A 28,000-nucleotide genomic window follows, 5' to 3' on the forward strand; every position below is an offset into this window, starting at 1 on the left:
GGCATGTTCTCACCTGTGAGCAAATCTAGGGAGCAGAAATGATGTTCACTCCTGAAAAGAAGAGCTCAGAGTGAAGCTGCCTGGATGAAAACAGCCTCCCGACTTCTTCCAAACTTCACCGAGAAAACTTCTGAGGTCCCAGAAAGGAATTAAAGGCATTCTGATGCACTTGACGTCCCAGTGCTGCCACGAGGCCAAGAGTGCCCGGCCCTGAGTGCCCTACTCCACCTGGGGGAGGAAGGGCTCAACCCATTGAGGAACCAGAAGACCAGGCCTCCAGGGGACAGCTGGTGGCTATTTTGCAGCTTCTCTTTGTCTATGAATAAGCCTCTATGTGCAGCCCTCCTGCCAGGCTCCCTTGGAGCTTATGGAGGAGATGGCCACACACACAGAGTGCAGACCTGGACCCAGTGCTCGTGTTGCAGGAACTGCACAGACGCTCTGGGCTAATTCTAATAACGTTCCAGGGGAAGTGAGTTTTGTTTTTAATATTGACTCAAACAGTGTCATATAACTTCAAGTAACCAAGACTTTAAAAATCTGTTTAAAATGGAACAGTGGGCAGAATAAGAGACTCTTACAAATGCAGAGAAGCACGGCTCCGGCTGGACTAGCATACCTGAATACTGAACACAGAGCATGGCAGCTTGGTCATGGGCCACGGCAAACTGCTTGCTGAGCCTGCTTGACAGAGGACTCTCCAAAGGGTACTCCTTACTTTAAGGAAGATAAGAGAAAATAATTGAGATAGTCCAAAGTGGCATTAGAAATAAAAAATAAACTAGAAACAAGGTGAATGTTTCCCTATTTACATGTATAACTTTATTCCATAGAATTTATATATATGTATACATGAATTTATATATATATAAACTCTTATTCAAAACCATGAAATACCACCTATATGCTGCCTACAAGAGACTTACTTCAGAGCTAAAGACATATACAGACTGAAAATGAGAGAATGGAAAAAGCTATTTCATGCAAAGGAAACTACAAGAACACAGGAGTAGCAGTAATCGTATCAGACAAAACAGACTTTAAAACAAAGGCTATAAAAAAAAAACAAAGAATGGCATTATATAACGATAAAGGGAGCAATACAAGAGGATATTATACTCATTAACATACATGAACCCAATACAGGAGCACGTAAATATATAAAGCAAATATTAACAGACATAAAGGGAGAAATTGACAACAATACAATAATGGTAGGGGACTTTAACACCCCACTGACATCAGTGGACAAATCATCCAGACAGAAAATCAATAAGGCAACATTAGTCTTAAATGACACAATAGAGCAGTTGGACTTAATAGATATCTACAACATTCCATCCAAAAACAGCAGAATACACATTCTTTTCAAGTGCACGTGGAACATTCTCCAAGATAAATCACATGCTGGGCTACAAAACAAGTCTCAACAAGACTTCTCTCTCCCCACTGATAACCACTAGTTTGTTCTCTACATCTGTGAGTCTGTTTCTGTTTTGTTATATATATTCATTTCTTTTATTTTTTAGATTCCATATGTAAGTGAGATCACACAGTATTTGTCTTTCTCTAACACATTTCACTGATCATAATGCCCTCCAAATCCATCCATGTTGCTGCAAATGGCAAAATTTCATTCTTTTTATGGCTGAGTAATATTCCATTGTATATATGTACCTCATCTTCTTTATCCATTCATCTATCGGTAGACATTCGGGTTGCTTCCATATCTTGGCTATTGTAAATAATCCTGCTGTGAATATTGGGGTGCATTTGTCTTTTCAAATTAGTGTTTTTGATTTTTTTGGATACACACTCAGGAGCAGAATTGCCAGGTCATATGGTAGCTCCATTTTTTTTTTTTTTTTTGAGGAACCGCCATACTGTTCTCCACAGTGGCTCCACCAATTTACATTCCTACCAACAGAGTAAAAGGATTTCATTTTCCCTACGTCCTCACCAACATTTGTTATTTGTGCTCTTTTTGATGATGGCTATTCTGACAGGTGCCAGACGATATCTCGTGATTTTGATTTTCATTTCTCTAATAATTAGTGATATTGAGCATCTTTTCATGTACCTGTTGTCCACCAGTATGTCTTCTTTGGAAAAATATAAATTTTTTAATCAGGTTGTTTGTTTTTCTGATGTTGAGTTGTATGAGTTGTTTATATATTTTGGATATTAATCCCTTATCAGTCACATCATTTACAAATATTTTCTCTCACTCCGTAGGTTGTCTCTGTTTTGTTGATGGTTTCCTTTGCTTTGCAAAAGCTTTTAAGTTTAATTAGGTCTCATTTGTTTATTTTTATTTTGTTTTGTTTTGCCTTAGGACACAGATCCAAAAAATATTTCTATGATTTATGTTAAAGAATGTTCTGCCTTTGTTTTCTTCTAGGAATTTTATGGTTTCTGATCTTACATTTAGTCCTTTAATCCATTTTGAGTTTATGGTGTTAGAGAATTCTTTTTCATGTATCTGTCCAGTTTTCCCAGCACCACTTATTGAAGAGACTATCTTTTTCCCCACTGTATATTCCTGCCTCATTTGTCATAGATTAATTGATCATAGTGTGTGGGTTTATTTCTGGGCTCCTATACTGTTCCACTGATCTCTGTGTCTGTTTTTGTGCCAGTGCCACACTGTTTTGATGACTGTAGCTTTGTAGTATAGTCCAAAGCCAGGGAGCCTGATTCCTCCAGCTCCATTCTTCTTTCTCAAGATTGTTTTGGCTATTCAGCATCTCTTGTGTTTCCATACAGATTGTAAATTATTTGTTCTAGTTCTGTGACCCACCTAACTTTTTTACTTCATCTGATAAAATTCTCCTAACATCACTAAGCTCCAACCTACAGGCTGGTTCTCAGCTCTTCAAACAGTGGCTCCTGCCCTGACTCTCCTCCTCCTCCAGCCCAAGCGCTGCCTCTGCAGAGTCCACAGCACTGAGCGCGTCCTGCCCGCATTCCCTGCCAGCATTGCGCTTCCTTTCTCTACCACACTACCCACAACTGTATGCTTGTTTACGTGTTCCTGGTCTGTCTCCCACTCTAAGCTATAGATTCACCACTGTCTCTGTAAGGAAAGAATATTTCAACTTGTCTACCTGCTTTCAGAGTTCCATAAAAATCACAGATTTCAAAATAAGACAATCTTGAGATGAAAACTAACGAGCCTATGATGTCAGCTCCACATACAGCCAAGGTCAATAGATTCAAATGGCCTGGTCTGCTTCCTACACAGAACCTCTAGCTTAGACACCTGGTTTCAAGGTTAAAGGAATCAAAAATGATTCCAAACCCTCTTGTATTTATTTAAGAACGAGTCACTCCCTTTGTGCACTTTTTAAATGTGTTTAAAATTTTCCTTTTCCTTGAAGCACTTTCTGTCTGCATTCATCCAGGTTCCACATTATGACATAATCTTGTGATGCAGAACAGATGAGAAGTGGACTCACTCTGTTTCCAAATGCCACGGCGGTGATTGGCTGATGGTGTCCTCTTAAGGTTAGCAGCTGAAGAAATTAACAAAAAACAGAAAAAGCATAGATTATAGAAAACATTTAAAAAACAGAAGAACATAACATAACCTCAATCCTAAGGAACTAAATGCATTGAGTTTTTCAAACATATTTATTTCATACAGTCATTTCAACTTCATCTATTAAAACTGCTGTTCATGCACTGTTAAATTACTCTCTCATGTAAACCATTTCACTGTTTTTCAGGATCACAAATGGCACACAAGTGATTACATCCTCCCTCTGTTTCTTCTCTATTTATTAATTAAACAATGCATATTGCATCCCCACTCCATGCCAGAAGAGTAACAGCTAAATATTGAAGGATAAGGAAAATAACAAGGATTTGACAAGAGGAGGAGAGCATTTGGGTCGCTGGGGAAGCAAAGTGTGTTCAAGAAACTTCTGGTCCAAGTAAACTAAGAAGACGAAGCGAGGGCTCCCCTGGTGGCGCAGTGGTTGAGAGTCCGCCTGCCGATGCAGGGGACATGGGTTCGTGCCCCGGTCTGGGAAGATCCCACATGCCGCGGAGCGGCTGGGCCCGTGAGCCATGGCCGCTGAGCCTGCGCGTCCAGAGCCTGGGCTCCGCAATGGGAGAGGCCACAGCAGTGAGAGGCCCGCGTACAGCAAAAAAAAAAAAAAAAGAAGACGAAGCGAGAGGAAGTTTGGGTCAGGGTGCAAATACCCTGACAACTACATACATAGCCTAGATGGAGCTCTGGGGAGTTAGAGGCCAGCAGTGTATAAGCAGAGGGATGCAATGACCAGATTTGTTTTTCACGAACATAAATTTCTGCAAGTACAGAAGAGAGACCAGAGTGGAGGATACAGTGGAAACCAAAATATTCCAAAGGAGATACAGCATAGGCTTGAGCTAAGGAGGCAGAGGTGGAAATGGGAGGGATGACCAATGGACCAAAGGGATGGAAGAAAGGACAAAAGCCGAGACAGTCAGCTTCATAAGCTGAAATCTTAGGTGAATAATGGCGTAAGAAAGAGAGGAAACACAAGAGGAGGATGGGGTGGAATCTGCATGGACGTGGGGCGCTTCGCCCAAGGCAAGTTGAGGTGCTCTCAAGCCAACCTCAAGTGGACAGCAGGCAGTCTGCTGTGAAGGCTCTGCTTCAAACGTGAGGCCTAGGAGAGCCCCACCTCCGGCCACAGCTAACTCATCCGCACCAACCTCCTGATGAGAAGGACAAGAAAAACCAGGCAAATTTTGCAAAAAAAAGATTTTTAAGACATCAGAGAGTAACGAAGGCAATGCATTATTAAGATCAGAGAAGAAGAAAAGCGAGGGGAAGGATCCGAGCTACAAAAGGCAGCTCCTGACAATTCCAGTGGAGCATCTGAGAAGTGAGATATTTACTGGGCTGGAGGCACAAAACGGTGTAAATAGATGCATCATTTCAGGGCATAAACCAAAGGATCTTACTGGGAGAAGAGCAAAGAATTCCGTCCCGTTACAAAGTACTTCTGAGAACAGACTCAATACCCTTAAGGTGGAGACTCTATATACTGTTTTCTTTAAAACACTACAGGTGGGGACTTCCCTGGCGGTCCCGTGGTGAAGACTTCGCCTTCCAGTGCAGGGGGTGCGGGGTCAATCCCCGGTCATGGAGCTAAGATCCCACATGCCTCATGGCCAAAAACCCAAAACATAAAACAACAGAAGAAATACTGTAACAAATTCGATAAAGACTTTAAAAATAAAAATACAGGACACTCAGTTAAAACTGAATTTCAGATAAACAACAAATAATTAAAAAAAAAAAAAACACTATGAGTGGATTTTAATATAATTGCTGCTTTAAAAAAAGAATACAACCTACTCAGGTGGGAGGGAGGGGTATGTTGCCAAACTTTCTAGGCTTAGAGCAGGAACCCGAAGGACCAGACCAAGGAGGGAAGATGAACTGGAAACATAAGAGCCCTCACAAGCACTGGACCCACATTTTTTTTTTTTTAAAGTTGAACATAATTTCTTTTTTTTCTAATTAATTAATTTATTTATTTTTGGCTGTGTTGGGTCTTCATTGCTATGCACAGGCTATCTCTAGTTGCGGTGAGCGGGGGCTACTCTTTATTGTGGTGCGCGGGCTTCTCATTGCAGTGGCTTCTCTTGTTGCGGAGCAGAGGCTCTAGGCGTGCAGGCTTCAGTAGTTGTGGCACGTGGGCTCGGTAGTTGTGGCTTGCGGGCTCTAGAGCTCAGGCTCAGTAGTTGTGGCACAGGGGCTTAGTTGCTCCATGGCATGTGGGATCTTCCCGGGCCAGGGCTCGAACCCGTGTCCCTTGTATTGGCAGGCAGATTCTTAACCATTGCACCACCAGGGAAGACCTGGACCCACCTTTGAGTCCCCTCAGTCCCTGACTGGATCAGGGTCATCTGGGGTTGCTAGTGCCCACGACTTGCCAACTACCAGAAGCAAACATAAATTCTTTCTGGAAGAAGCTAAGTGACAGAGCCTCAAACTAGCTGTATTTTTTTTCATATATTATGTCCAGCAATCAATCAAAAACAATCAGGTACTCAAGGAGACAAGACCATTCGGTCAAAAAACAAGAGAAATAAGAAATGATGGAAAACACCCACAAGTCGTTTAGACCTTGAAACCAAACCAGAACTGATCCAGGTGTCAAAACTACTAGATAAGGACATTTAAACAGTCATTATAACTTCATTTCATATGTTCAAAAGGTTAAACAGAGGCTTAGAATATATTTTAGAAAGACCCAATTCTAACTTCAAGAGATGGAAACTAAAATGAAAGATGAAAAACACACTGAGTGGGATTAAAAGCAGATTAGACATTGCAGAAAGAGAAGTAGGTAGTCTAACTAGGCCTCTATCTGTTAAAGAAAATGAATCAATAATTGATAACCTTCTGAAACGGAAAGCACCAGGCCAACATGGGCTCGCTGGTAAATTCTACTAAACATTTAAGAAAGAAATCAGACCAATTCTCCAAAACGTCTTTCAGAAAATAGAAGAAAAATAAGAGGAAACACTTCAGAAGAAACAGAGGGAATACCTCCTTATTCATTCTGTGAAGCCAGTATTACCTGAATACCAAAACCGGACAAAGACATGACAAGAAAAGAAAATTACAGATCAATACCTCTCAAGAACAGAGATGCAAAAATCCTCAACAAAATATTTAAAATATTAGCAAATCAAACTAAACAATGTATAAAATAAATTATAAACCATGACCAAATGGGATTTATTCCATGTATGCAAGGCTGGTTCAACATTCAAAAATCAACTAATCCACCATACCAACAGGCTAAAGAAGAAAAATCATACAAAAACATCAATAAAGGTAGAAAAAGCATTTTAAAAATCCAACAACAATTCATGGTAAAAAAAAAACTCTCAGTATACTAGTATCTCAGCATAATAAAGAATAGCTACAAAATGTCAAAAGTTATCATATTTAAAGGTGAGAAACTAGAAGTTTTCCCACTAAGATCAGAAACAAGGCAAGGATGTCCCCCTCACCACTCCTTTCACCATCATATTGGAAGTCTTAGCTAATGCACTAATACAAGAAAAGAAAAGGAATAGTGTCTGAGAAGGAAGAAGTAAAACTGTCTTTGTTCACAGATGTTTCCATGATTGTCTATGTAGAAAATCCAAAAGAATGAACAAAAAACTCCTGAAACTAAGCAATTTGTAGCAAGTTTGCAGGACACAAAGTTAATATATACAATTCTGTTGCTTTCCTATATACTAGCATTAAACAAGTGGACTTTGAAATTAAAAATACAATAACATTTACATTAGCAAAAATGTAATGTAATATGAAATAGATACAAATCTAACAAAATATGCATAAGATCACCATGAGTAAAATTATAAAGCTCCGTTGAAAGAAATCAAAGAAGAGCTAAATGAATGGAGAGATACTCCATGTTTGTGGATATGAAGACTCAACATTGTCAAGATGTCAGTTCTTCCCAACTTAATCTACAGATTCAATGCAATCCGAATGAAATCAACAAACTTACTCTGAAGTTTACATGGAGAGGCAAAAGACCGAGAACAGCCACATAATACTGTAAAATAACACAGCTGGAGGACTGATCTACCTGAGTTCAAAGCTACTCCAAAGCTCCACCAATTGAGACTGAGTGATGTTGGCAAAAGAAAAGACAAACAGATCACTGGGAGACAGCAGAGAGCCAGAAAGAATCGACCGACTTTTAACAAAGGAACAAAGGCAATACAGTGGAGAACACTATACACTTCTAGAAGGTAACATAGGAGAAAATTTAGACGACTTGCGTTTGGCAACGACTTTTTAGATAAGACACCAAAGACATGAGTCATGAAAGTAAAAATTAATAAGCTGGACTTCGTTAGCATTAAAAATTTCTGCTCTGTGAAAGACACTATCAAGAGAATAAAAAGACAAACCACAGACTGGGAGAAAATATTTGCAAAAGACATATATAATAAAGGACTGTTATGCAAAATATACAAAGACCTCTTAAGACACAACAAGAAAATAAACAACCCAATTTAAAAATGGGCCAAAGACCTTAACAGACACCCCACTAAAGAAGATATACAGATAGCAAGTAAACATATGAAAAGTATATGTCATCAGGGAAAGTCAAATTAAAACAGCAGTAAGATACTACTATACACTTGTTAGAATGGCTAAAATTCAGAACACTGACAACACCAAATGCTGGCGAGGATGTGGAGCAACAGGAACTCTCATCCTTTGCTGGAGGGAATGCAGAGTGGTGTGGCCACCTTATTAGAGTTTCTTACAAAATGAAGCATACTCTCATCATACAACTCAGCAATCCTGCTCCTTGGTATTTACCAAAGGAGTTGAAAATTTATGTCCACACAAAAATCTGCACAGAAATTTATGTTTATAGCAGCTTTATTCACAATTGCCAAAACTTGAAAGCAACTAAGATGTCCTTTAGTAGGTGAATGAATAAATAAACTCTGGTCCATCCAGACAATAGAATATGATTCAGCACTAAAAAGAAGTGAGCTATCAAGTCATGCAAAGACATGGAGCAACCTTAAATACATATTACTAGAGAAAGAAGCCAATCTGTATGATTCCAACATACAACATTCTGGAAAAGGCAGAACTCTGGAGACAGCAAAAGATCAGCGGTTGCCAGAAGATGGGGGTAGGGAGGTATGAATAAGCAGAGCAGAGAAGAATTTCAGGCAGTGAAAACACTGTATGGTACTAGAGTGGTGGGTACATATCATTATACACTCGTCCAAACCCACAAAATGTACAACACAGAGCGTGAACTCTAAGGCAAACTATGGACTTTGGGTGAAAACAATGTCAATGTAGGTTCATCGACTATAACAGATGTACCATCTGGAGGATGCTGAGCACGGGGGAAAATATGCATGTGTGGGTGCATATCACAGGTACATAGGAACTCTCTGTACTTTCCCCTCAATTTTGCTGTAAACCTAAAACTGCTCTTAAAAAATAATGGCCTCAAAATACAAAAAGCAAGTAAAAAGTAGAATCCAAAAGGAAATGTGTAGCCAAAATTCCAGAGTAAGAAATATTACCAGGGATAAAGCATGTCACTTCATAATGTTAATGGAGTCACTTCACCAAGAAGACATAAAGATACTGAACATTTACATGCTTAATAACAGAGCTTCAAAATACATGGAGCAAAACTGATAGAAGAGAAATAGACAAATTCACATTTAGAGTCATAGATTTTGATATGCTTTTCTCAATAACTGACAGAGCAGGTGGTCATAAACAGAAGACTAGAAGAACACTATCAACCAACTCCATCTAACTGACATTACTAAAACAAAAGACACAAATATTCATAGCAACTTTCTTTATAATATTCAAAAGTGAAAATAACCTAAACGTCCACCAACAGGAGAATGGATAAACAAATTACAGTATATCCATACAATGGAATACTACTCAATAATAAAAAAGGAACAAACTGTTGATACATGCAACAATGTAGATAAATCTCAACATAATTATTCTAAGTGAAAGAAGCCAGACAAAATGAGTAAAAGCTGCCTGATTCCACTTACATAAAACTCTAGAAAATGCACACTAATATAAAGTTTATATTTAGAATACATAAAGAACCCCTTCAAATCAATAGGAAAAAGATAATTCAGTAGAAAAATGGCAAGAGATTGAACACATATATCACAAAAGAGAATGTCCAAATGGCCAATAAATGTGCACAAAGGAGTTAAACCTCATTAATCATCAGGGAATTGCAAATAATAATTAAGTACCACTACACCCACCAGAAGGGACAACATTAAAAGGACCAAGTGTAGGTGAGGATGTGGATCAGCTGGAAGTCTTACCCACCATGTGAAGAAGGACAGGTTGGTACAACCACTTTGGAAATCTTAGCTTAAACTTTTAGACTAAATATATGCATTCCTTAAGACTCAGCAATTGTATATATATGTGCGTCAAAAGACATATAAAAGAATGTAGCAATCAAAATATGGAAACCAACCAAACCTCCAATAATAGTAGAATGGATAAAGTGTGGTCTAGCCATACAATGCAATACTGCACAGCAATGAAAACAAGCAATGTGGATAAATCTCATAAGCATAATGGCAAACCAAAGAGACCAGCAAAAAAGAATGTGTAATGTGTGACACCATTTATACAAAGTTCAAACACGAGCAAAGCTATGTGCTAGAAGTGGGGCCAGAGCCACCTTTGGGGAAGAGAGAAGGGAGCACCAGCTGAGGCAGAACCTGGGTGGTGGCCGCCGGCTGTGTTCACTTTGTTATTATCACTACAATGTGCACCTTAACACCTGGGACACATTTTTCTAAGTATTTTATGCTCGATAAAAAAACAAGAGAGATCAAGCCAGAGATCAGAATGTAGGGTCAACTCATCAGTGCAAGTTGTGTTGAAGAAACACATAAAAACCTCTCTTAACTAAGTGGGAAAGAAATCAAAATACAGATTTCCCTTCAGCAATGATGAACAGCTTCCACTATTAGTAAAGTGATTGCCAGCATAATTGAAAGTTAAAGAAAATTTCAAAGCAAATACAGTTTTGGTTTGTATGTACTGTAATCACTATTCTCAAACTCCTGAAGCCCAAAATGAAGATAAAAACTATCCCAGGGCTTCCCTGGTGGCGCAGTGGTTGAGAGTCCGCCTGCCGATGCAGGGGACACGGGTTCGTGCCCCGGTCCGGGAAGATCCCACATGCCGCGGAGCGGCTGGGCCCGTGAGCCATGGCCGCTGGGCCTGTGCGTCCAGAGCCTGTGCTCCGCAGCGGGAGAGGCCACAACAGTGAGAGGCCCACATACCGCAAAAAAAAAAAAAAAAAAAAAAAAACTATCCCAATACCAAAAATGTTGATAGACTTTGCTTTTTTATTTCTTACAATAAAACCTGCTTTTAAGAGTATTAAGATAATTATATTAGTCATGAAATAATCTTTAGAAAGAAAACTGATGTCTTTAAAACTCTATCAGTTTGATGTTAAAGATTCTGCAATAAACACAATAAACTCCCTTAAATGTTGTATTAAAAATCTACAATTAAAATTAAAAGTTCAACTTGTCTTGATTGTGTTAAGAAGAACCTCTTCTTGTTTATATTCTTACTCAAGAAGAAATTTTAAATGATTTTAAATTATTTAAATTTATTTTTAAATGAAGTGATTCCAGTTTATTTCCTAAAAGTCAAAACTTAATATGCTTTGTTTTGTTAGCATTTTTTCCCCATAGCTGGGAACTGAATCCACAAAGGGCAAAATCACCCAAAGAGCATCAGAGAAACAGAGCTTGGTGGAAAATTTCTGTGACTTAACAAAAAAACACGTATAACTTTTTAAGTACCTGGTGAGGAGGTTCCTTGGTGTCCCATACACAAAGTTTGTTTCCATCTAAGGGGAAAGCACAGGACTGCCCACTGCAGGTGAGCTGAAGGTGGGATGCGGACTTCTTGGAATGCACCAGGTATTTTTCCACGACTACATCACCTATGTGGCCATCATTCATGGAGAAAATCTGTTGTGGTTCTTCCATCTTCAACCTGAAACACAAAGTACATATAAGAGGACTATGGATATGGTATTTCATGCAGAGGACAGTCTGTTGTTTACTCATAATTACCAATATGATCACACACACGTCACACCTGGTGACTCGTCTTCCCTCCCCACCCCCAAGAAAAAGAAAATCACTGACACCCCAGAGGTTCCCTGTCACGACTGCTCACTGCTCCCACGGGCTTTCAAGTTAAGCAGACCTCGGTTCCAGCGCCACGGCTCCCACTGAGCAGAACTTGCTTCGATGCGGAGCGCCTGCTCCCCCACTGGGGACGGAGGGAACGCCACCCTCGCAGAGGCCTCGCGAGGACCAAACGATGCTCCAGCACCGGCACCGAGAAGTGCTTTCAGAGAGCCACGACCAAAATCGAAGACTGTTACCAATGATTAAGATGCAAAGTTATGTTCTACACTGATGAACAAGGTCAGTGGTGAACTACAAAACAAATCCATACCCGTTGTGCATCTGGGACTCGCTCAACTAGTTCACAACATTCTAGGTCGTTAAAGTTGGTTATCTCGGCTTATACAACCACTGGTTCACTGGCTGTGTCTTATAAAGCATCAATCAGTGACACACGGACAGAAATGAAAACAGTCTCAGACCTGTCCCACTTCACAGTCAGTAACTTCGTAACAGCTACCAGGTTATACACACGCGGCAGTAGCCCTGGGTCACCCCTGATTCCGCACCGCCTCACGGGCACCAGACACACCTGAAGCCTCAGCTACAAAGTCGTGAGCAAAGCGCCTAGCTGTCCGGTCACCAAGCTGGTTGTTTAGATTCAAAGAACCCAGCCATGTGGTCACCATGCTGGCTGTGTGGACTCGGCCTCGACAGGCCTCATGGGGGAAGTGGTAGTTAACACAGAAGACGACTCTGGACAGTGACCAGCAGAGATGGGGTGGGGCTAAGAAGTGGGGGCAGCTGATGCTCCCGAGGGGAGATCCTGGGATGGTCGCCACTCAACAGACCGCAGAGCAGGGCTCATCCTTATGCTCAGGTGACCCTAGGGAGCTACTGAAGGCTGCTGAACAAAGAATTGAGACAATCAGGGCTGCCCGGCTGGAAATGCACACGTCAATCTGGCCGCAGCGCCGGGGGTCAGAGTCGAGAGGGGCTGGGTGGGCTCGACGGGGCTAAAGCCAAGCCCAGGCCGGGGGTCTGGCCCAGAGAGCCTGGTCAGTGGCTCTGCAAGGACAACGGAAGGTCAGCCAACACCTCAGTTCCCACCCTCTCCTTCCCTTGCAGACCTTTCCTGTCCCCACATTTCTCTTAACTGCACAACCGTTTTCCTAGTTTCCAAGTTTCCAGGCACAAAGCTTGAGTGAATATTAATTCCTTCCTTTTTTTTGCCCTCATATCCAATCCATGCCCAGCCCTTTCTTTCTTCGTGGGGAATTTCAGATTTGTCCCTCAAACACCCAGCAAGTGAAGGGTCATGCCAATCCTAAAAGTATAATCTGCTGTGGACACCTGGTGGATTACCTGCTAACATTGCAGTGATTCTCTCTTTCGGGGGCCAGAATCCCATTAGCACAGAGGCAAAGAACGCGGAAGCCGAGGGCGAGCGGGACGCTGCCGTGGGGGGTGTGGCGCAGAGGGGGCGCTGTGTAGAGAAGAGCAGGACTGGGTCTGGGCCGCTGGGTCCCAGCATGTGGTTCTACTCCTTCTGTCTTGGATCTGGTGGGGTTTCCCTTCGTCTAGGCTATTCTGTTATCTCCAACCAGAGAGCCCTAAATAATGGACTACCTGATTTCATTCCAACTGTGAAAAGAAACAGCACACAATTTGAGACAGCGGGAGCGCAGGACCTCGGCGGTGGGAAGTTCACCGTCAGCGGGGACCGGCCGAGGGGCCTCAGGCTGGGGCTCCCACGCAGCACCCACCTGCACGACAAGGAATGTATGGATCTAGACTCCCAGGCCACTTCATGGAGGGTGACCCCCCAGCATACACCTGGGTCGATGGGTGGGGCTGTAATCACCTTCCAGCCTGCAGGTGCAGGGGTCACGATTTAACAAGACAAAGCAGACAAACAAAAACATGTTACCTAAGAAACTCTGTTGGAAATAACCCCAAAGAAGGCAGGAAGCACTTCCAATAGGAGGTGGATAGAAGGCCTTATTTTAGCACCTGTAAGGCCAGACACCAGACCCAGTCAGGCCTTGTGCACCCCCCTATCTCCCCAGGACACACATTCTCTGTAGTAATAAATCAGAGACTTTGAAAGACTTGAGAAGCCTGTGATGTTTGGAGAAAAACAAAAATAAAATGCGTTGAATATTTTAAAGCGCATTCTTCTCTAATTTACAAATTGGTTTTACTTACTTATTTTACATTTTCCAAGATACAGCAGTGAGCTTCATATAAAAAATAGCTAAGTGTTTCAAAGCTACCATGATTTGCTTTGCAAGTTTTATAATTTTAAAGTACCCAGTGCCTAGCACTGCTGGCACGTGGAAATGATGGGTGTACGTGTCCCCAGTGGATGAAAGGAAGTTACTGTGCCTCCTTCCGCTGTGTTTTGAAAGCATAAACATTTCAAGAAACACATGAAATAATATATCAAAAGTCACAATTGTTTCAAAATTTTTAAGAATCCACCCATCAAACTGTGATAAACTGTATTGTATGTGTCTTATTTCAACTGTCTTAATCTCTTCTGTAATTCCTATAGAATTTAGCACCATGATTTGCAAATAGTACTTTCATAGATATTAACATGTAGATTTGTGTTTATCAATAATACATAATACCACTTAATTCTTACAATAACCCTTTAAAATGATTATATTTTTTCCCATTTTCCAGGGAACAAAATCAGAAAAATTAGAAAGTGTTAAGACTAGTCAGTGGAATTGCCACATCTACACTTTCTGACTCGTGGTGGGTGGCACCTCCACCAGGTGCTTTTATGTAACCTCACAGCCCATCTGGTCCCAGAAAGCGTTGCCTCAGCAGAGAAGGAAACACACTGAGGGGAGGAGCGTGGGTTTGTGCTCTGCCACTCAGGGCCACCTCAGTGGCTTGGCATCTATGCCCACAGCGGCAGGTGACCATGCTCGGAGCTGCCACCTACAAACCTACTCACACTATTTATTCTGACTTGAGCCCCAAGAGGATTTGCCAACCCTCGGGACCAAATGCATGGTTTGGGCTGGTCTCTCCCAGGACACAGATGTGGTTTTCCTTTGCACTGAGTTGCAGCCCATCCCAACTAATTCTAACCAACAGGCTGAGCAGAGCCCAGGACAGAACTCTGGACAGCCAGCTGAGCTGGGATACAGTCTGAAGGAATATCACCCTGAGTGTAAGAAACAGACCATTTTAATTTTCAGGGACCAGACAAACACTTGGGAAATAATAGCAAAAACAACTGAATTTCAGATGGATTGCAGGTTACCAAACACCATTAAAAAATAAAAAACAACGAAGGGTTCAAGATGGTGGAGTAGAAGGACGTGCTCTCACTCCCTCTTGCGAGAGCACCGGAATCACAACTAACTGTTGAACAATCATCTACAGGAAGACACTGGAACTCACCAAAAAAGATACCCCACATCCAAAGACAAAGGAGAAGCCACAATGAGATGGTAGGAGGGGTGCAATCACAATAAAATCAAATCCCATAACTGCTGGGTGGGTGACTCACAAACTGGAGAACAATTATACCACAGAAGTTCACCCACAGGACTGAAGGTTCTGAGCCCCACGTCAAGCTTCCCAACCTGGGGGTCCGGCAACGGGAGGAGGAATTCCTAGAGAATCAGACTTTGAAGGCTAGTGGCATTTGATTGCAGGACTTTGACAGGACTGGGGGAAACAGAGACTCCACTCTTGGAGGGCACACACAAAGTAGTGTGCACATCGGGACCTGGGGAAGGAGCACTGACCCCGTAGGAGACTGAACCAGACGTACCTGCTAGTGTTGGAGGGTCTCATGCAGAGGCGGGGGGTGGCTGTGGCTCACCATGAGGACAAGGACACTGGCAGGAGAAATTATGGGAAGTACTCCTTGGCATGAGCCCTCCCAGAGTCACCATTAGCCCCACCAAAGAGCCAGGTAGGCTGCAGTGTTGGGTTGCCTCAGGCCAAACAATCAACAGGGAGGGAACCCAGCCCCACCCATCAGCCGACAAGCAGATTAAAGTTTTACTGAGCTCTGCCCACCAGAGCAACAGCCAGCTCTACCTACCACCAGTCCCTCCCATCAGGAAATTTGCACAGGCCTCTTACATAGCCTTATCCACAAGAGGGCAGACAGCAGAAGCAAGAACTACAATCCTGCAGCCTGTGGAACGAAAACCACATTCACAGAAAGATAGACAAAATGAAAAGACAGAGGACTATGTACTAGAGGAAGGAACAAGTAAAACCCCAGAAAAACAACTAAAGGAAGTGGAGATAGACAACCTTCCAGAAAAAGAGTTCAGAATAATTATAGTGAAGATGATGCAGGACCTCAGAAAAGAATGGAGGCAAAGATCTAGAAGATGCAAGAAATGTATAAAAAAGACCTAGAAGAATTAAAGAACAAATGGAGATTAACAATACAATTACTGAAATGAAAACTACACTGGAAGGAATCAATAGCAGAATAACTGAGGCAGAAGAACGGATAAGCGACCTGGAAGACAGAATGGTGGAATTCACTGCCATGGGACAGAATAAAGAAAAAAGATTGAAAAGAAATGAAGATAGCCTAAGAGATCTCTGGGACAACATTAAATGTAACAACATTTGCATTATAGGAGTCCCAGAAGGAGAAGAGAGAAAGAAAGGGCCCGAGAAAATATTTGAAGAGATTACAGTCAAAAACTTCCCTAACATGGGAGAGGAAATAGCCACCCAAATCCAGGAAGCACAGAGAGTCTCAGGCAGGATAAATCCAAGGAGAAACACAACAAGACACATAGTAATCAAACTGACAAAAATTAAAGACAAAGAAAAATTATTGAAAGCAACAAGGGAAAAATGACAAATAATGTACAAGGGAACTCCCACAAGGTTAACAGCTGATTTCTCAGCAGAAATTCTGCAAGCCAGAAGAGAGTGGCAAGATATATTTAAAGTGATGAAAGGGAAGAACCTACATTCAAGATTACTCTACCCAGCAAGGATCTCATTCAGACTCGACGGAGAAATCAAAAGCTTTACAGACAAGCAAAAGCTAAGAGAGTTAAGCACCAACAAACCAGCTCTACAACAAATGCTAAAGTAACTTCTCTAGGCAGGAAACACAAGAGAAGAAAGGACCTACAAAAACAAACCCATAACAATTAAGAAAATGGTAATAGGAACATACATATCAATAATTACCTTAAACATGAATGGATTAAATGCTCCAACCAAAAGACACAGGCTCTCAGAATGGATACAAACACAAAACCCATATATATACTGTCTACAAGAGACACACTTCAGACCTAGGGACAGATACAGATTGAAAGTGACAGGATGGAAAAAGATATTCCATGCAAATAGAAATCAAAAGAAAGCTGGAGGGCTTCCCTGGTGGTGCAGTGGTTCAGAGTCCGCCTGCCAATGCAGGGGACACGGGTTCGTGCCGTGGTCCGGAAGGATCCCACACGTCGTGGAGCGGCTGGGCCCATGAGCCATGGCCGCTGGGCCTGCACATCCGGGAACTGTGCTCCGCAGTGGGAGGGGCCACAGCAGTGAGAGGCCCGCGTGCTACAAAAAAAAAAAAAAAGAAAGCTGGAGTAGCAATATTCATATCAGATAAAGTAGACTTTAAAATAATGTTCCAAGAGACAAGGAAGGACACTACATAATGATCAAGGGATCAATCCAAGAAGAAGATATAACAATTATAAATATTTATGCATCCAACATAGGAGCAACTCAATACATAAGGTAACTACTAACAGCTATAAAAGAGGAAATTGACAGTAACAAAATAATAGTGAGGGACTTTAACACCTCACTTACACCAATGGACAGATCATCCAAACAGAAAATTAATACGGAAACACAAGCTTTAAATGACACAATAGGCCAAATAGATTTAATTGATATTTATAGGACATTCCATCCAAAAACAGCAGATTACACTTTCTTCTCAAGTGTGCATGGAACATTCTCCAGGATAGATCACATCTTGGGTCACAAATCAAGCCTCAGTAAATTTAAGAAAATTGAAATCATACCAAGCATCTTTTCTGACCACAACACTATGAGATTAGAAATCAATTACAAGGGGAAAAAAACACAAACACATGGAGGCTAAACAATACGTTACTAAATAACCAAGAGATCACTGAACAACTCAAAGAGGAAATCAAAAAATACGTAGAGACAAATGACAATGAAAACACGACGATCCAAAACCTATGGGATGCAGCAAAAGCAGTTCTAAGAGGGAAGTTTAGAGCAATACAAGCCTACCTCAAAAAACAAGAAAAATCTCAAATAAACAAGATAACCTTACACGTAAAGGAACTAGACAAAGAAGAACAAACAAAACCCAAAGTTAGTAGAAGGAAAGAAATCATAAAGATCAGAGCAGAAATAAATGAAAAATAAAAAAAAATAGCAAAGATCAATAAAACTAAAAGCTGGTTCTCTGAGAAGATAAACAAAATTGATAAACCATTAGCCAGACTCATCAAGAAAAAGAGGGAGAGGACTCAAATCAATAAAATCAGAAATGAAAAAGGAGAAGTTACAACAGACACCACAGAAATACAAAGCATCCTAAGAGACTACTACAAGCAACTCTATGCCAATAAAATGGACAACCTGGAAAAAATGGACAAATTCTTAGAAAGGTATAACCTTCTAAGACTGAACCAGGAAGAAATGAGGGGCCCCAGTGGTGAGAGGCCCGCATACTGCAAAAAAACAAAAAAAACCCTTATGATCATTTCAATAGATGCAGAAAAAGCTTTTGACAAAATTCAACACCCATTTATGATAAAAACTCTTCAGAAAGTGGGCATAGAGGGAAACTATCTCAACATAATAAAGACCATATATGACAAACCCACAGCAAACATCATTCTCAGTGGTGAAAAACTGAAAGCATTTCCTCTAAGATCAGGAACAAGACAAGGATGTCCACTCTCACCACTATTATTCAACATAGTTTTGGAAGTCCTAGCCACGGCAATCAGAGAAGAAAAAGAAAGAAAAGGAATACAAATTGCAAAAGAAGAAGTAAAACTGTCACTGTTTGCAGATGACACGATACTGAGAATCCTAAGCATGCCACCAGAAAACTACTAGAGCTAATCAATGAATCTGGTGAAGTTTCAGGATACAAAATTAATGCACAGAAATCTCTTGCATTCCTATACACTAATGATGAAAAATCTGAAAGAGAAATTAAGGAAACACTCCCATTTACCATTACAACAAAGAGAATAAAATACCTAGGAATAAACCTACCTAGGGAGAAAAAAGACCTGTATGGAGAAAACCATAAGACACTGATGAAAGAAATTAAAGATGATACCAAGAGATGGAGAGATATACCATGTTCTAGGATTGGAAGAATCAATATTGTGAAAATGACTATACTACCCAAAGCAATCTACAGATTCAGTGCAATCCCTATCAAATTACCAATGACAATTTTTACAGAACTAGAACAAAAAATCTTAAAATTTGTATGGAAACACAAAAGACACCAAATAGCCAAAGCAGTCTTGAAGGAAAAAAACAGAGCTGGAGGAATCAGACTCCCTGACTTCAGTCTATACTACAAAGCCACAGTAATCAAAACAATACGGTACTGGCACAAAAACAGAAATATAGATCAATGGAACAGGATAGAAAGCCCAGAAGTAAACCCACGCACCTATGGTCAACTAATCTATGACAACGGAGGCAAGGATATACAATGGAGAAAGATAGTCTCTTCAATAAGTAGTGCTGGGAAAACTGGACAGCTACATGTAAAAGAATGATATTAGAAGGCTCCCTAACACCATACACAAAAATAAACTCAAAATGGATTAGAGACCTAAATGTAAGACTGGACACTATAAAACTCGGAGAGGAAAACATAGGAAGAACACTCTTTGACATAAATCATAGCAAGATCTTTTTTGATCCACCTCCTAGAGTAATGGAAATAAAAACAATAATAAACAAACGGGACCTAATGAAACTTAAAAGCTTTTGCAAAGCAAAGGAAACCACAAATGACACAAAACGACAACCCTCAGAATGGGAGAAAATATCGCAAATGAATCAATGGACAAAGGATTAATCTCCAAAATATATAAACAGCTCATTGAACTCAATAGTAAAAAAACAAACAACCCAATCCAGAAGTGGGCAGAAGACCTAAATAGACATTTCTCCAAAGAAGACATACAGATGGCCAAGAGGCACATGAGAAGCTCCTCAATGTCACTAATTATTAGAGAAATGCAAATCAAAACTACAATGAGGTATCACCTCACACCATTTAGAATGGGCATCATCAGAAAATCTACAAACAACAAATGCTGGAGAGGTGTGGAGAAAAGGGAACCCTCTTGCACTGTTGCTGGGAATGTAAATTGATACAGCCACTATGGAGAACAGTATGGAGTTTCCTTAAAAAACGAAAAATAGAATTACCATATGATCCAGCAATCCCACTACTGGGCATATACCCAGAGGAAACCATAATTCAAAAAGACACATGCACCCCAATGTTTATTGCAGCGTTATTTATAATAGCCAGGACATGGAAGCAACCTAAGTGTCCATCGACAGACAAATGGATAAAGAAGATATGGCACATATATATAATGGAATATTACTCAGCCATAAAAAGGAACGAAATTGGGTCATTTGTAGAGATGTGGATGGATCTAGAGACTGTCATACAGAGTGAAGTAAGCAGAAAGAGATAAACAAATATCATATATTAACGCATATATGTGGAACCTAGAACAATGGTACAGATGAACCGGTTTGCTGGGCAGAAATAGAGACACAGATGTAGAGAACAAACGTATGGACACCAAGGGGGAAAGTGGTGGTGGGGGGGGATGAATTGGGCGATTGAGATTGACGTGTATATACTAATATGTACAAAATGGATAACTAATGAAAACCTGCTGTATAAAAAAATAAATAAATTTCAAAAATTCAGAAATAAAATAAAATAAGTATTGAAAAAATCTGAAACAATAAAGACAAATAATCAACATCCTGTCAATTGAAGAAAAACGTGCAACCTAGAAGTTGAGAGTTAAGTTTTATTTGGGGAACTTACTGAGGACTATAGCCTGGGAGGCAGCCTCTCACATGGGTCTGAGGACCTGCTCCAAAGTGGTCAGGGAAGAGCCAGGATATACAGGAGTTTTTGCTGAAAAACAAAATAAAACAAACGAACAAGAAACCTGTAGTCGAACAACGAAAGATTACTGCTAGTCACAAAGAACAGATATCTCAAGTTAATGCTTTTCGTGCTTTTATATATATAGGAAGATGCAAGAGTCTAGGCTTGTTGAAATCATTCCTTAGGTATGCACCTTACCTACCTAGGCCCAGTACCCTGGTTTTCCCCATCCTGAGTCCCCTCAGTGTGCACCGTGGCAGATGGCTTGATGGCAGACAACGTTCATTGTTTACTGGAATGGCAGGTGACATTCTTTATCCACTATCCTTAAAAATTAGAGAGCTATTATAAATAAATGAGAAAAAGCTTAAAACCCATTATCCTGCAGCCAGGAAAACATCCCTTTTGAGGCTAAAATCTGTATGATTTCTTTCCTTCTGCTAACTTTGAGTTTTGTTTGTTCTTCTTTCTCTAGTTCCTTTAGGTGTAAGGTTAGATTGTTTATTTGAGATGTTTCTTGTTTCTTGAGGTAGGACTGTATTGCTATAAACTTCCCTCATAGAACTGCTTTTGCTGCGTCAAATAGGTTTTGGGTTGTCGTGTTTTCATTGTCATTTGTTTCCAGGTATTTTTTGATTTCTTCTTTGATTTCTTCAGTGGTCTCTTGGTTATTTAGTAGCCTATTGTTTAGCCTCTATGTGTTTGTATTTTTCACAATTTTTTTCCTGTAATTGATATCTAGTCTTATAGTGTTGTAGTCAGAAAAGACACTTGATATGATTTCAATTTTCTTAACTTACCAAGGCTTGATTTGTGACCCAAGATATAATCTATCTTGGAGAATGTTCCATGAGCACTTGAGAAGTGTATTCTGTTGTTTTTTGGATGGAATGTCCTATAAATATCAATTAAGTCCATCTTATTTCATGTGTCATTTAAAGCTTGTGTTTCCTTATTAATTTTCAATTTGGATGATCTGTCCATTGGTGAAAGTGGGGTGTTAAAGTCCCCTACTATTATTGTGTTACTGTCGATTTCCTCTTTTATGGCTGTTAGCAGTTGCCTTATGTACTGAGTTGCTCCTATGCTCGGTGCATAAATATTTATAATTGTTATATCTTCTTGGATTGATCCCTTGATCATCATAGCGTGACCTTCTTTGTCTCCTGTAATAGTTTTTATTTTAAAATCTATTTTGTCTGATACGAGAATTGCTACTCCAGCTTTCTTTTGATTTCCATTTGCATGGAATATCTTTTTCCGTCCCCTCACTTTCAGTCTGTATGTGTCCCTAGGTCTGAAGTGGGTCTCTTGTAGACAGCATATGTACGGGTCTTGTTTTTGTATCCATTCAGCCAGTCTGTGTCTTTTGGTTGGAGCATTTAATCCATTTACATTTAAGGTAATTATTGATATTTATGTTCCTATTACCATTTTCTCAATTGTTTTGGGTTTGTTTTTGTAGGTCTTTTCCTTCTCTTGAGTTTCCCACCTAGAGAAGTTCCTTTAGTGTTTGTTGTAGAGCTGATTTGGTGGTGCTGAATTCTCTTAACTCTTGCTTGTATGTAAAGTTTTTAATTTCTCCATCAAATCTGAATGAGATCTTTACTGGGTAGAGTAATCTTGGTTGTAGTTTCTTCCCTTTCATCACTTTAAATATGTCCTGCCACTCCCTTCTGGCTTGCAGAGTTTCTGCTGAAAGATCAGCTGTTAACCTTACGGGGATTCCCTTGTATGTTATTTGTTGCTTTTCACTTGCTGCTTTTAATATTTTTTCTTTGTATTTAATTTTGATAGTTTTATTAATATGTATCTTGGTGTGTTTCTCTTTGGGTTTATCCTGTATGGTACTCTCTGCACTTCCTGAACTTGACTATTTCCTTTCCCCTGTTCGGGAAGTTTTTGACTATTATCTCTTCAAATACTTTTCCCAGACCCTTTCTTTTTCTCTTCTTCTTCTGGGACCCCTATAATTTGAATGTTGGTGTGTTTAATGTTGTCCCAGACGTCTCTGAGACTGCCTTCAATTCTTTTCATTCTTTTTTCTTTACTCTGTGCCCTGGCAGTTATTTCCACCATTTTATCTTCCAGCTCACTTATCCATTCTTCTGCCTCAGTTATTCTGTTATTGATTCCTTCTAGAGTATTTTTAATTTCAGTAATTGTGTTGTTCATCACTGTTTGTTTGCTCCTTAGTTCTTCTAGATCCTTGTTAAATGTTTCTTGTATTTTCTCCATTCTGTTTCCGAGATTTTGGATCATCTTTACTATCATTACTCTGAATTCTTTTTCAGGTAGGTTGCCTATTTCGTCTTTATTTATTTGGTCTTGTAGGTTTTTACCTTCCTCCTTTGTCTGTAACATATTTTTCTGTCATTTCTTTTCCTTTTTTTTTTCTGATGTGTGGAGCTGTATTCCTGTCTTACTGGTTGTTTGGCCTGAGACGTCCAGCACTGGAGTTTGCAGGCAGTTGGATAGAGCCGGGTCTTGGTGCTGAGATGAGGACCTCTGGGAGGCCTCACATCAATTAATATTCCCTGGGGTCTGAGGTTCTCTTGTCAGTCCAGCAGTTTCGACTCGGAGCTCCCACCACAGGCGCTCGGGCCCGACCTCTGGCCTGGGAACCGAGATCCCACAAGCTTTGTGGAAAGAAAGAAAGAAAGAGAGAGAGAGAGGGAGGGTGGGAGGGAGAGAGAGAGAGAGAAAGAAAGAAAAAGAAAGAAAGAAAGAAAGAAAGGAAGGAAGAAAGGAAGAAAGGGAGAAAGGAAGAAAGAAAGAAGGAAACAAGCAGTACAATATCAAAGAATATAAAACAAAATAAAATTCGAAAGATAAAAAATATATTAGGAAAAATAAAACTATAATTGAAACAACCAGTCGATCGGGGTTCCTCCCATCCCCTTTGGTGTCCGTGGTCCCCCACCAGTGCCTGGTTGGTGCCCTAGCTGTGCAGAGATGTGAATTTCACGGCCTCCTAGTACGCCATCTTCTCCTGCTAGTTTTTCACCAAAAAACCCTTCCACTTTCTCCCTACAGCCAAACCACATTTCCCGGCCTCTCTGGAAGTCGCACAACCCAGCTGAATGCAGGGAGAAGCTGCAGCCCTACGCACAGGCTCAGCCCCACCGGCACGAGCCTCCCTCCACCAGAACACCAAGAGAGAGGGCGCTTAGTGGAAAGCACCTGGTCACCTGAGCTGCTACCCAGTAGTGTTCACCTGACCAGCAGCACTGGGTTGGAGTGCTGAAAAGCAGGAAACGAACTTCTACTGTGTCAGGCACTGAAACGTGAGATTATTTGCAAAAGCCTGCCCAGACGCACACAGAACCCAGTATGCAGATGGTCCACGGTGACAGGGCATCTGGTTAAACTCCACTTTGTTATGACCTGGAAGGCAGACCCCTCTCTCTGATCCTGTAGCCCTCAAGGAAATGATGGGAAAGAACCAGCATTGGTAGCCCACACTTAAAGTTGGCTCAAGCAAGCTGAAGCGAGTGGAAACAGAAAGTATCCAGAAGCCTGGGGGCTTCAGGGAGGCAAACTGGAATGGGTTGCCCCTCAAAGCTCGAAAGAGACCAGGGACCATCTAGACTCAGCCTTCCCGGAAAGGTCAGGTCAAGGATGGTTACCTTCTCACTCAAGCCTTTAGTTCTACATAACCTCCAGGTCTCAGCCATTCAGTTTCAAGAGAGACAAGAGAGCAAGGACACACAGAGAAAAGAAGAAGTCAGGCTTGAACAGCACACCTGGTGGGACTGACGTAGAGCTGCCGGCTGGCAGGTGGAGCTGACGGGATGAACACAGCCAGGAGCCCACACGCTCCTGGGAGAGCCAGGAGGCCAGAGAAAGGGCACAGCAGGCACAACGGCGGACTGCTTAGGCCTGAGCATCTCTGGGCCCCCAACTTCACAGCTGCAGGAGGGGGACCACGGCAGCCCCCTTCTCACAGACCACTTTACACGAGGCCATGGAGGGGAAGGTCTGAGAGGAGGACCAAAGGCTTCAGAAAACAACCGTCCAGTCCCCAGGCAGTAGAGTCAGGGTCCACTTGGGAAACTCCTCCAACACCCACTCCACCTGATTTCAGCACTGCTATGGACCTGTCTCCCTTAGGAAGGGGAGAGTCTCTGGAGGGGGAGCAGTTCATGGGTCACTGGACCATGAGGAACCACGTCCAGGCCTGACGGGGAGAGCAGTGCATGCTGGGAGTCCTCTGTGTCCTGCTGAATGCCCTGCCCAGGTTGTGCCCCGAGGAGGTGGGTTCTCCTTGTGGGCTCAGAGCCAAAGCGGACTTCTGGCTTTAGTCAGATAACAGAGGCTGCCCCTGTTCCCCAAGCCATTCCTTCCCTTCTGGAAACTACAAGATCCAGCTTCCTTGGAGCTAAGTGCCACCACGTGGTTGAGTTCTGGCCAGGGCAGCAGGATCAGGGAGTATGTGGGATAAGCAATGCAGGCCACTTACAAGCCCAGTCCAGAAAACCCTCCCACCTGACTCTCTTCCCTCCCCCCACCCCCTGGCTAGATGGAGAGGCCTTGGAGGGCCTACTGAGGAGGGAACCACCAGGTGGAGAGATGCTGAGGAGTGGCATCCGGCCTGAACAGCCACAAGGACCCTGTGGGCAGGAAGCATGCTATTATCTGTCAGGGTTCTTTGCTTCTGCACTAGTCTACCCACACTGACAGAAATCCTTTAACCTTTTTCATGTACAAAAGCAATACAATGCAAAATATTTAAACAATGCAAAAATAATAGAGTTGGCCTTTCCCTCCCTACCTCCCCTCCTTGCTGTGTCTTCCCCGGGGAAAATCAATGTAAGAGTCCAATATGCGCATCACAGGAACAGGTCTGAGAGGACACACTACAGTTAGTTTCTAATAAGGTTCTTGTGTATCTCAGGCTACAGAAGCACCTTAGGAAAATCTGGAGACAGTGGCTGCCAGAGAGACTATTGTTTTAAAGTTAAGTCAGTAAACCCCAGACAGCTAGAGGCTGTATATTCAAGACCCTTTCACTGATACAGCAGAGCATGTAAATTGCACAAAATTAGAAAATCCAGACTAGAAAAAAGAAACAAGGGGCACCACTGTTAAAACCTTGCACATCTTCTGTTTTTATTTTCCTTTGTATAAATGTGTATAGGTATATTTTTTAGAAAGAGAAAACTACTCCCTTTTGAGTAAAAAAGATCACAATCTTTCTCTTTTAGCAGCTAAGCCAGCCAGAGATGTGCCAATTTATTCTTGAGTTAGGAAAACACAGTGTGGTAGTCAGACAGCAGGTTGAGTGCCCACAGGCACCATAATTAAAGTACCCTTAATGGCTTACTTTGTAGCAAAAGAAAATATAAAGTTCTCCACATTCGCCAGAACCAGAGACAGGTTCTAATTCTAGCTCCTCTGAGGACAGAACTAGTATAAAAATGGAGCAATGGCTGATCACGGAGGTATGGGAACACTACCAAATTATACTCAGGCATTCCCGTGACTTTAAGTCCTTTCCTAAGTTAGTAAACACTTTAAAAGGTATTACTACTCTTTATATTTAGCTGCTTTAATTTAAAAAAAATTTGATATACTCTTTCTGTTGGTCAGGCTGAGGAAAGCCTGATTTTACAAACCTGTGGTTCTTGAAACACAAATTTTGTACTTCTATGCCATGTGAATGAAGAATGTTGCCTGCCATATCAGTAAACACAGGATGTTGCAGCCATCAAACCATCACATTACAGCATCCCAACGGTGCACCCTGAGGGGACTCAGGATGAGAAAACACAGGATACTGGCCCCCAGTAGCTGAAGTGCATATCAAAGAATGATTTCAGTGAGCCCAGACTCTTGCATCTTCCCATACATAGAAAAGCACTAAATTCCTTAACTTGAGATATCTGGTTTTCTTTAACTAACAGTAATCTTTTGATGTTCCGACTACCTGGTCTTTGTTACAAAAATTCCTACATATCCTGGCTTCCCCCTTGCCTCTTTGCAGCAGTCCCTCAGAGCTATCTGAGAGTCCTGTCTCCTGAGCTTGAAGTCCTCAGAATGTCCACCGAATAAAACATAACTCTCAGCTTTTAGGTTGTGCATTTTTTTCAGTCCACACCACCATGACTTGTTAGGCAAGCACAAATCATTGACTACCAATAGCAGTAATGATGCTAAAGTTTTAAAGTCAATCTTTTCCAGTGATTTAAAACAGATCCAGATGTATCTCTATAACCTACACACTCTCTTGTATTCCAGTCTGATATGCTTTCTTGACAGGAAAATGTTAAACTTGGAACAGCCCCGGTTCAGTGGGTGTCACAGGTAACCAGATACTTCTTGCAGGAGGAAGTGTTGAGGTCCACTAGTGCCATCTCATCATCAACCCCAACCAGTAACTACCCACCTGGATGCAACTTCTCCTAACTTCAGGCAAATCAACCCCCCCAAAATAACAGCCTTAAGTCTGTCATGTCTCTTTTACATGCCCAAAGGTGACAGCAAATGTAACTATTCAATGCGGCAACAGACACATTCTTTAACCCAACACATGACAATCTCCTTAGCAACAATGACCAACCCACATCTTGTAGCTACTTAGCAGAGTTCAGGTCCTGTAGAAAGGAGCACAAGGGTCACTGCCTCTTTTTAATATTTACACTCCACCTGTTTCCACAAAAGTGATTCATTAAGTTCTAAAATGAAACACAGGAATTGGAATCAACACTAAAGTGTGATGCTAAAATGCACATAATCTTTCTTGGGAGAATCTTTTCCAATGGCCAACAGGCCTCCATTAACACCATATTCCAAATTAACAAAATAAATCCTGAATATAACTACAACTTCAGTCTGAAGCCTCTCTTAGGAGCATTTCGAGAAGTAACACAGTTAAGAGAAACAGAGAACAGGTAACAGGTGCCCGGACAACGGTCCCTCGGGCACACCTGCTTCTCACCTAGGGATCCTCTGGGACCTGACGCTGAACTCGCCAAGTGGACGCGCAATCCAGGTGAGCACCCTGCGGCGTAGGGCCAGCGCCCCGCCCCCGTCGCCCTGGTTACGAGCCCACGCAGCTCGGCGCCCTCACCACCTCGCCATTCTCGCGAGAACCCG

General features: G+C 41.5%; 1 protein-coding gene across 2 annotated transcripts; it reads right to left on the reverse strand.

Moving 5' to 3' along the window:
- Positions 1-27,995, reverse strand: WDR27 (WD repeat domain 27). 2 transcript variants are annotated; one of them, XM_081250759.1, is made up of 8 exons: positions 27,843-27,995; positions 20,837-20,929; positions 13,354-17,295; positions 13,090-13,210; positions 11,389-11,584; positions 3,459-3,515; positions 620-717; positions 1-51 (listed from the first exon to the last, which is right to left on the reverse strand). In XM_081250759.1, the coding sequence occupies exons 3-7, from the start codon at positions 13,361-13,363 to the stop codon at positions 715-717; spliced, it is 387 nt and encodes a 128-aa protein (XP_081106885.1). In that variant the 5' UTR covers positions 13,364-17,295; positions 20,837-20,929; positions 27,843-27,995; the 3' UTR covers positions 1-51; positions 620-714. The 2 variants fall into 2 exon arrangements, with proteins under 2 accessions (XP_081106885.1, XP_081106886.1); XM_081250760.1 differs by lacking the exons at positions 1-51; positions 620-717; positions 20,837-20,929; positions 27,843-27,995 and having other exon boundaries at positions 765-3,515; positions 13,354-13,614.
- Positions 27,996-28,000: the final 5 nt, after the last annotated feature.

The sequence above is a fragment of the Mesoplodon bidens genome (genome assembly GCF_964165515.1).
Source record: "Mesoplodon bidens genome assembly, chromosome: 12".
Classification (NCBI taxonomy): Eukaryota; Metazoa; Chordata; class Mammalia; order Artiodactyla; family Ziphiidae; genus Mesoplodon; species Mesoplodon bidens.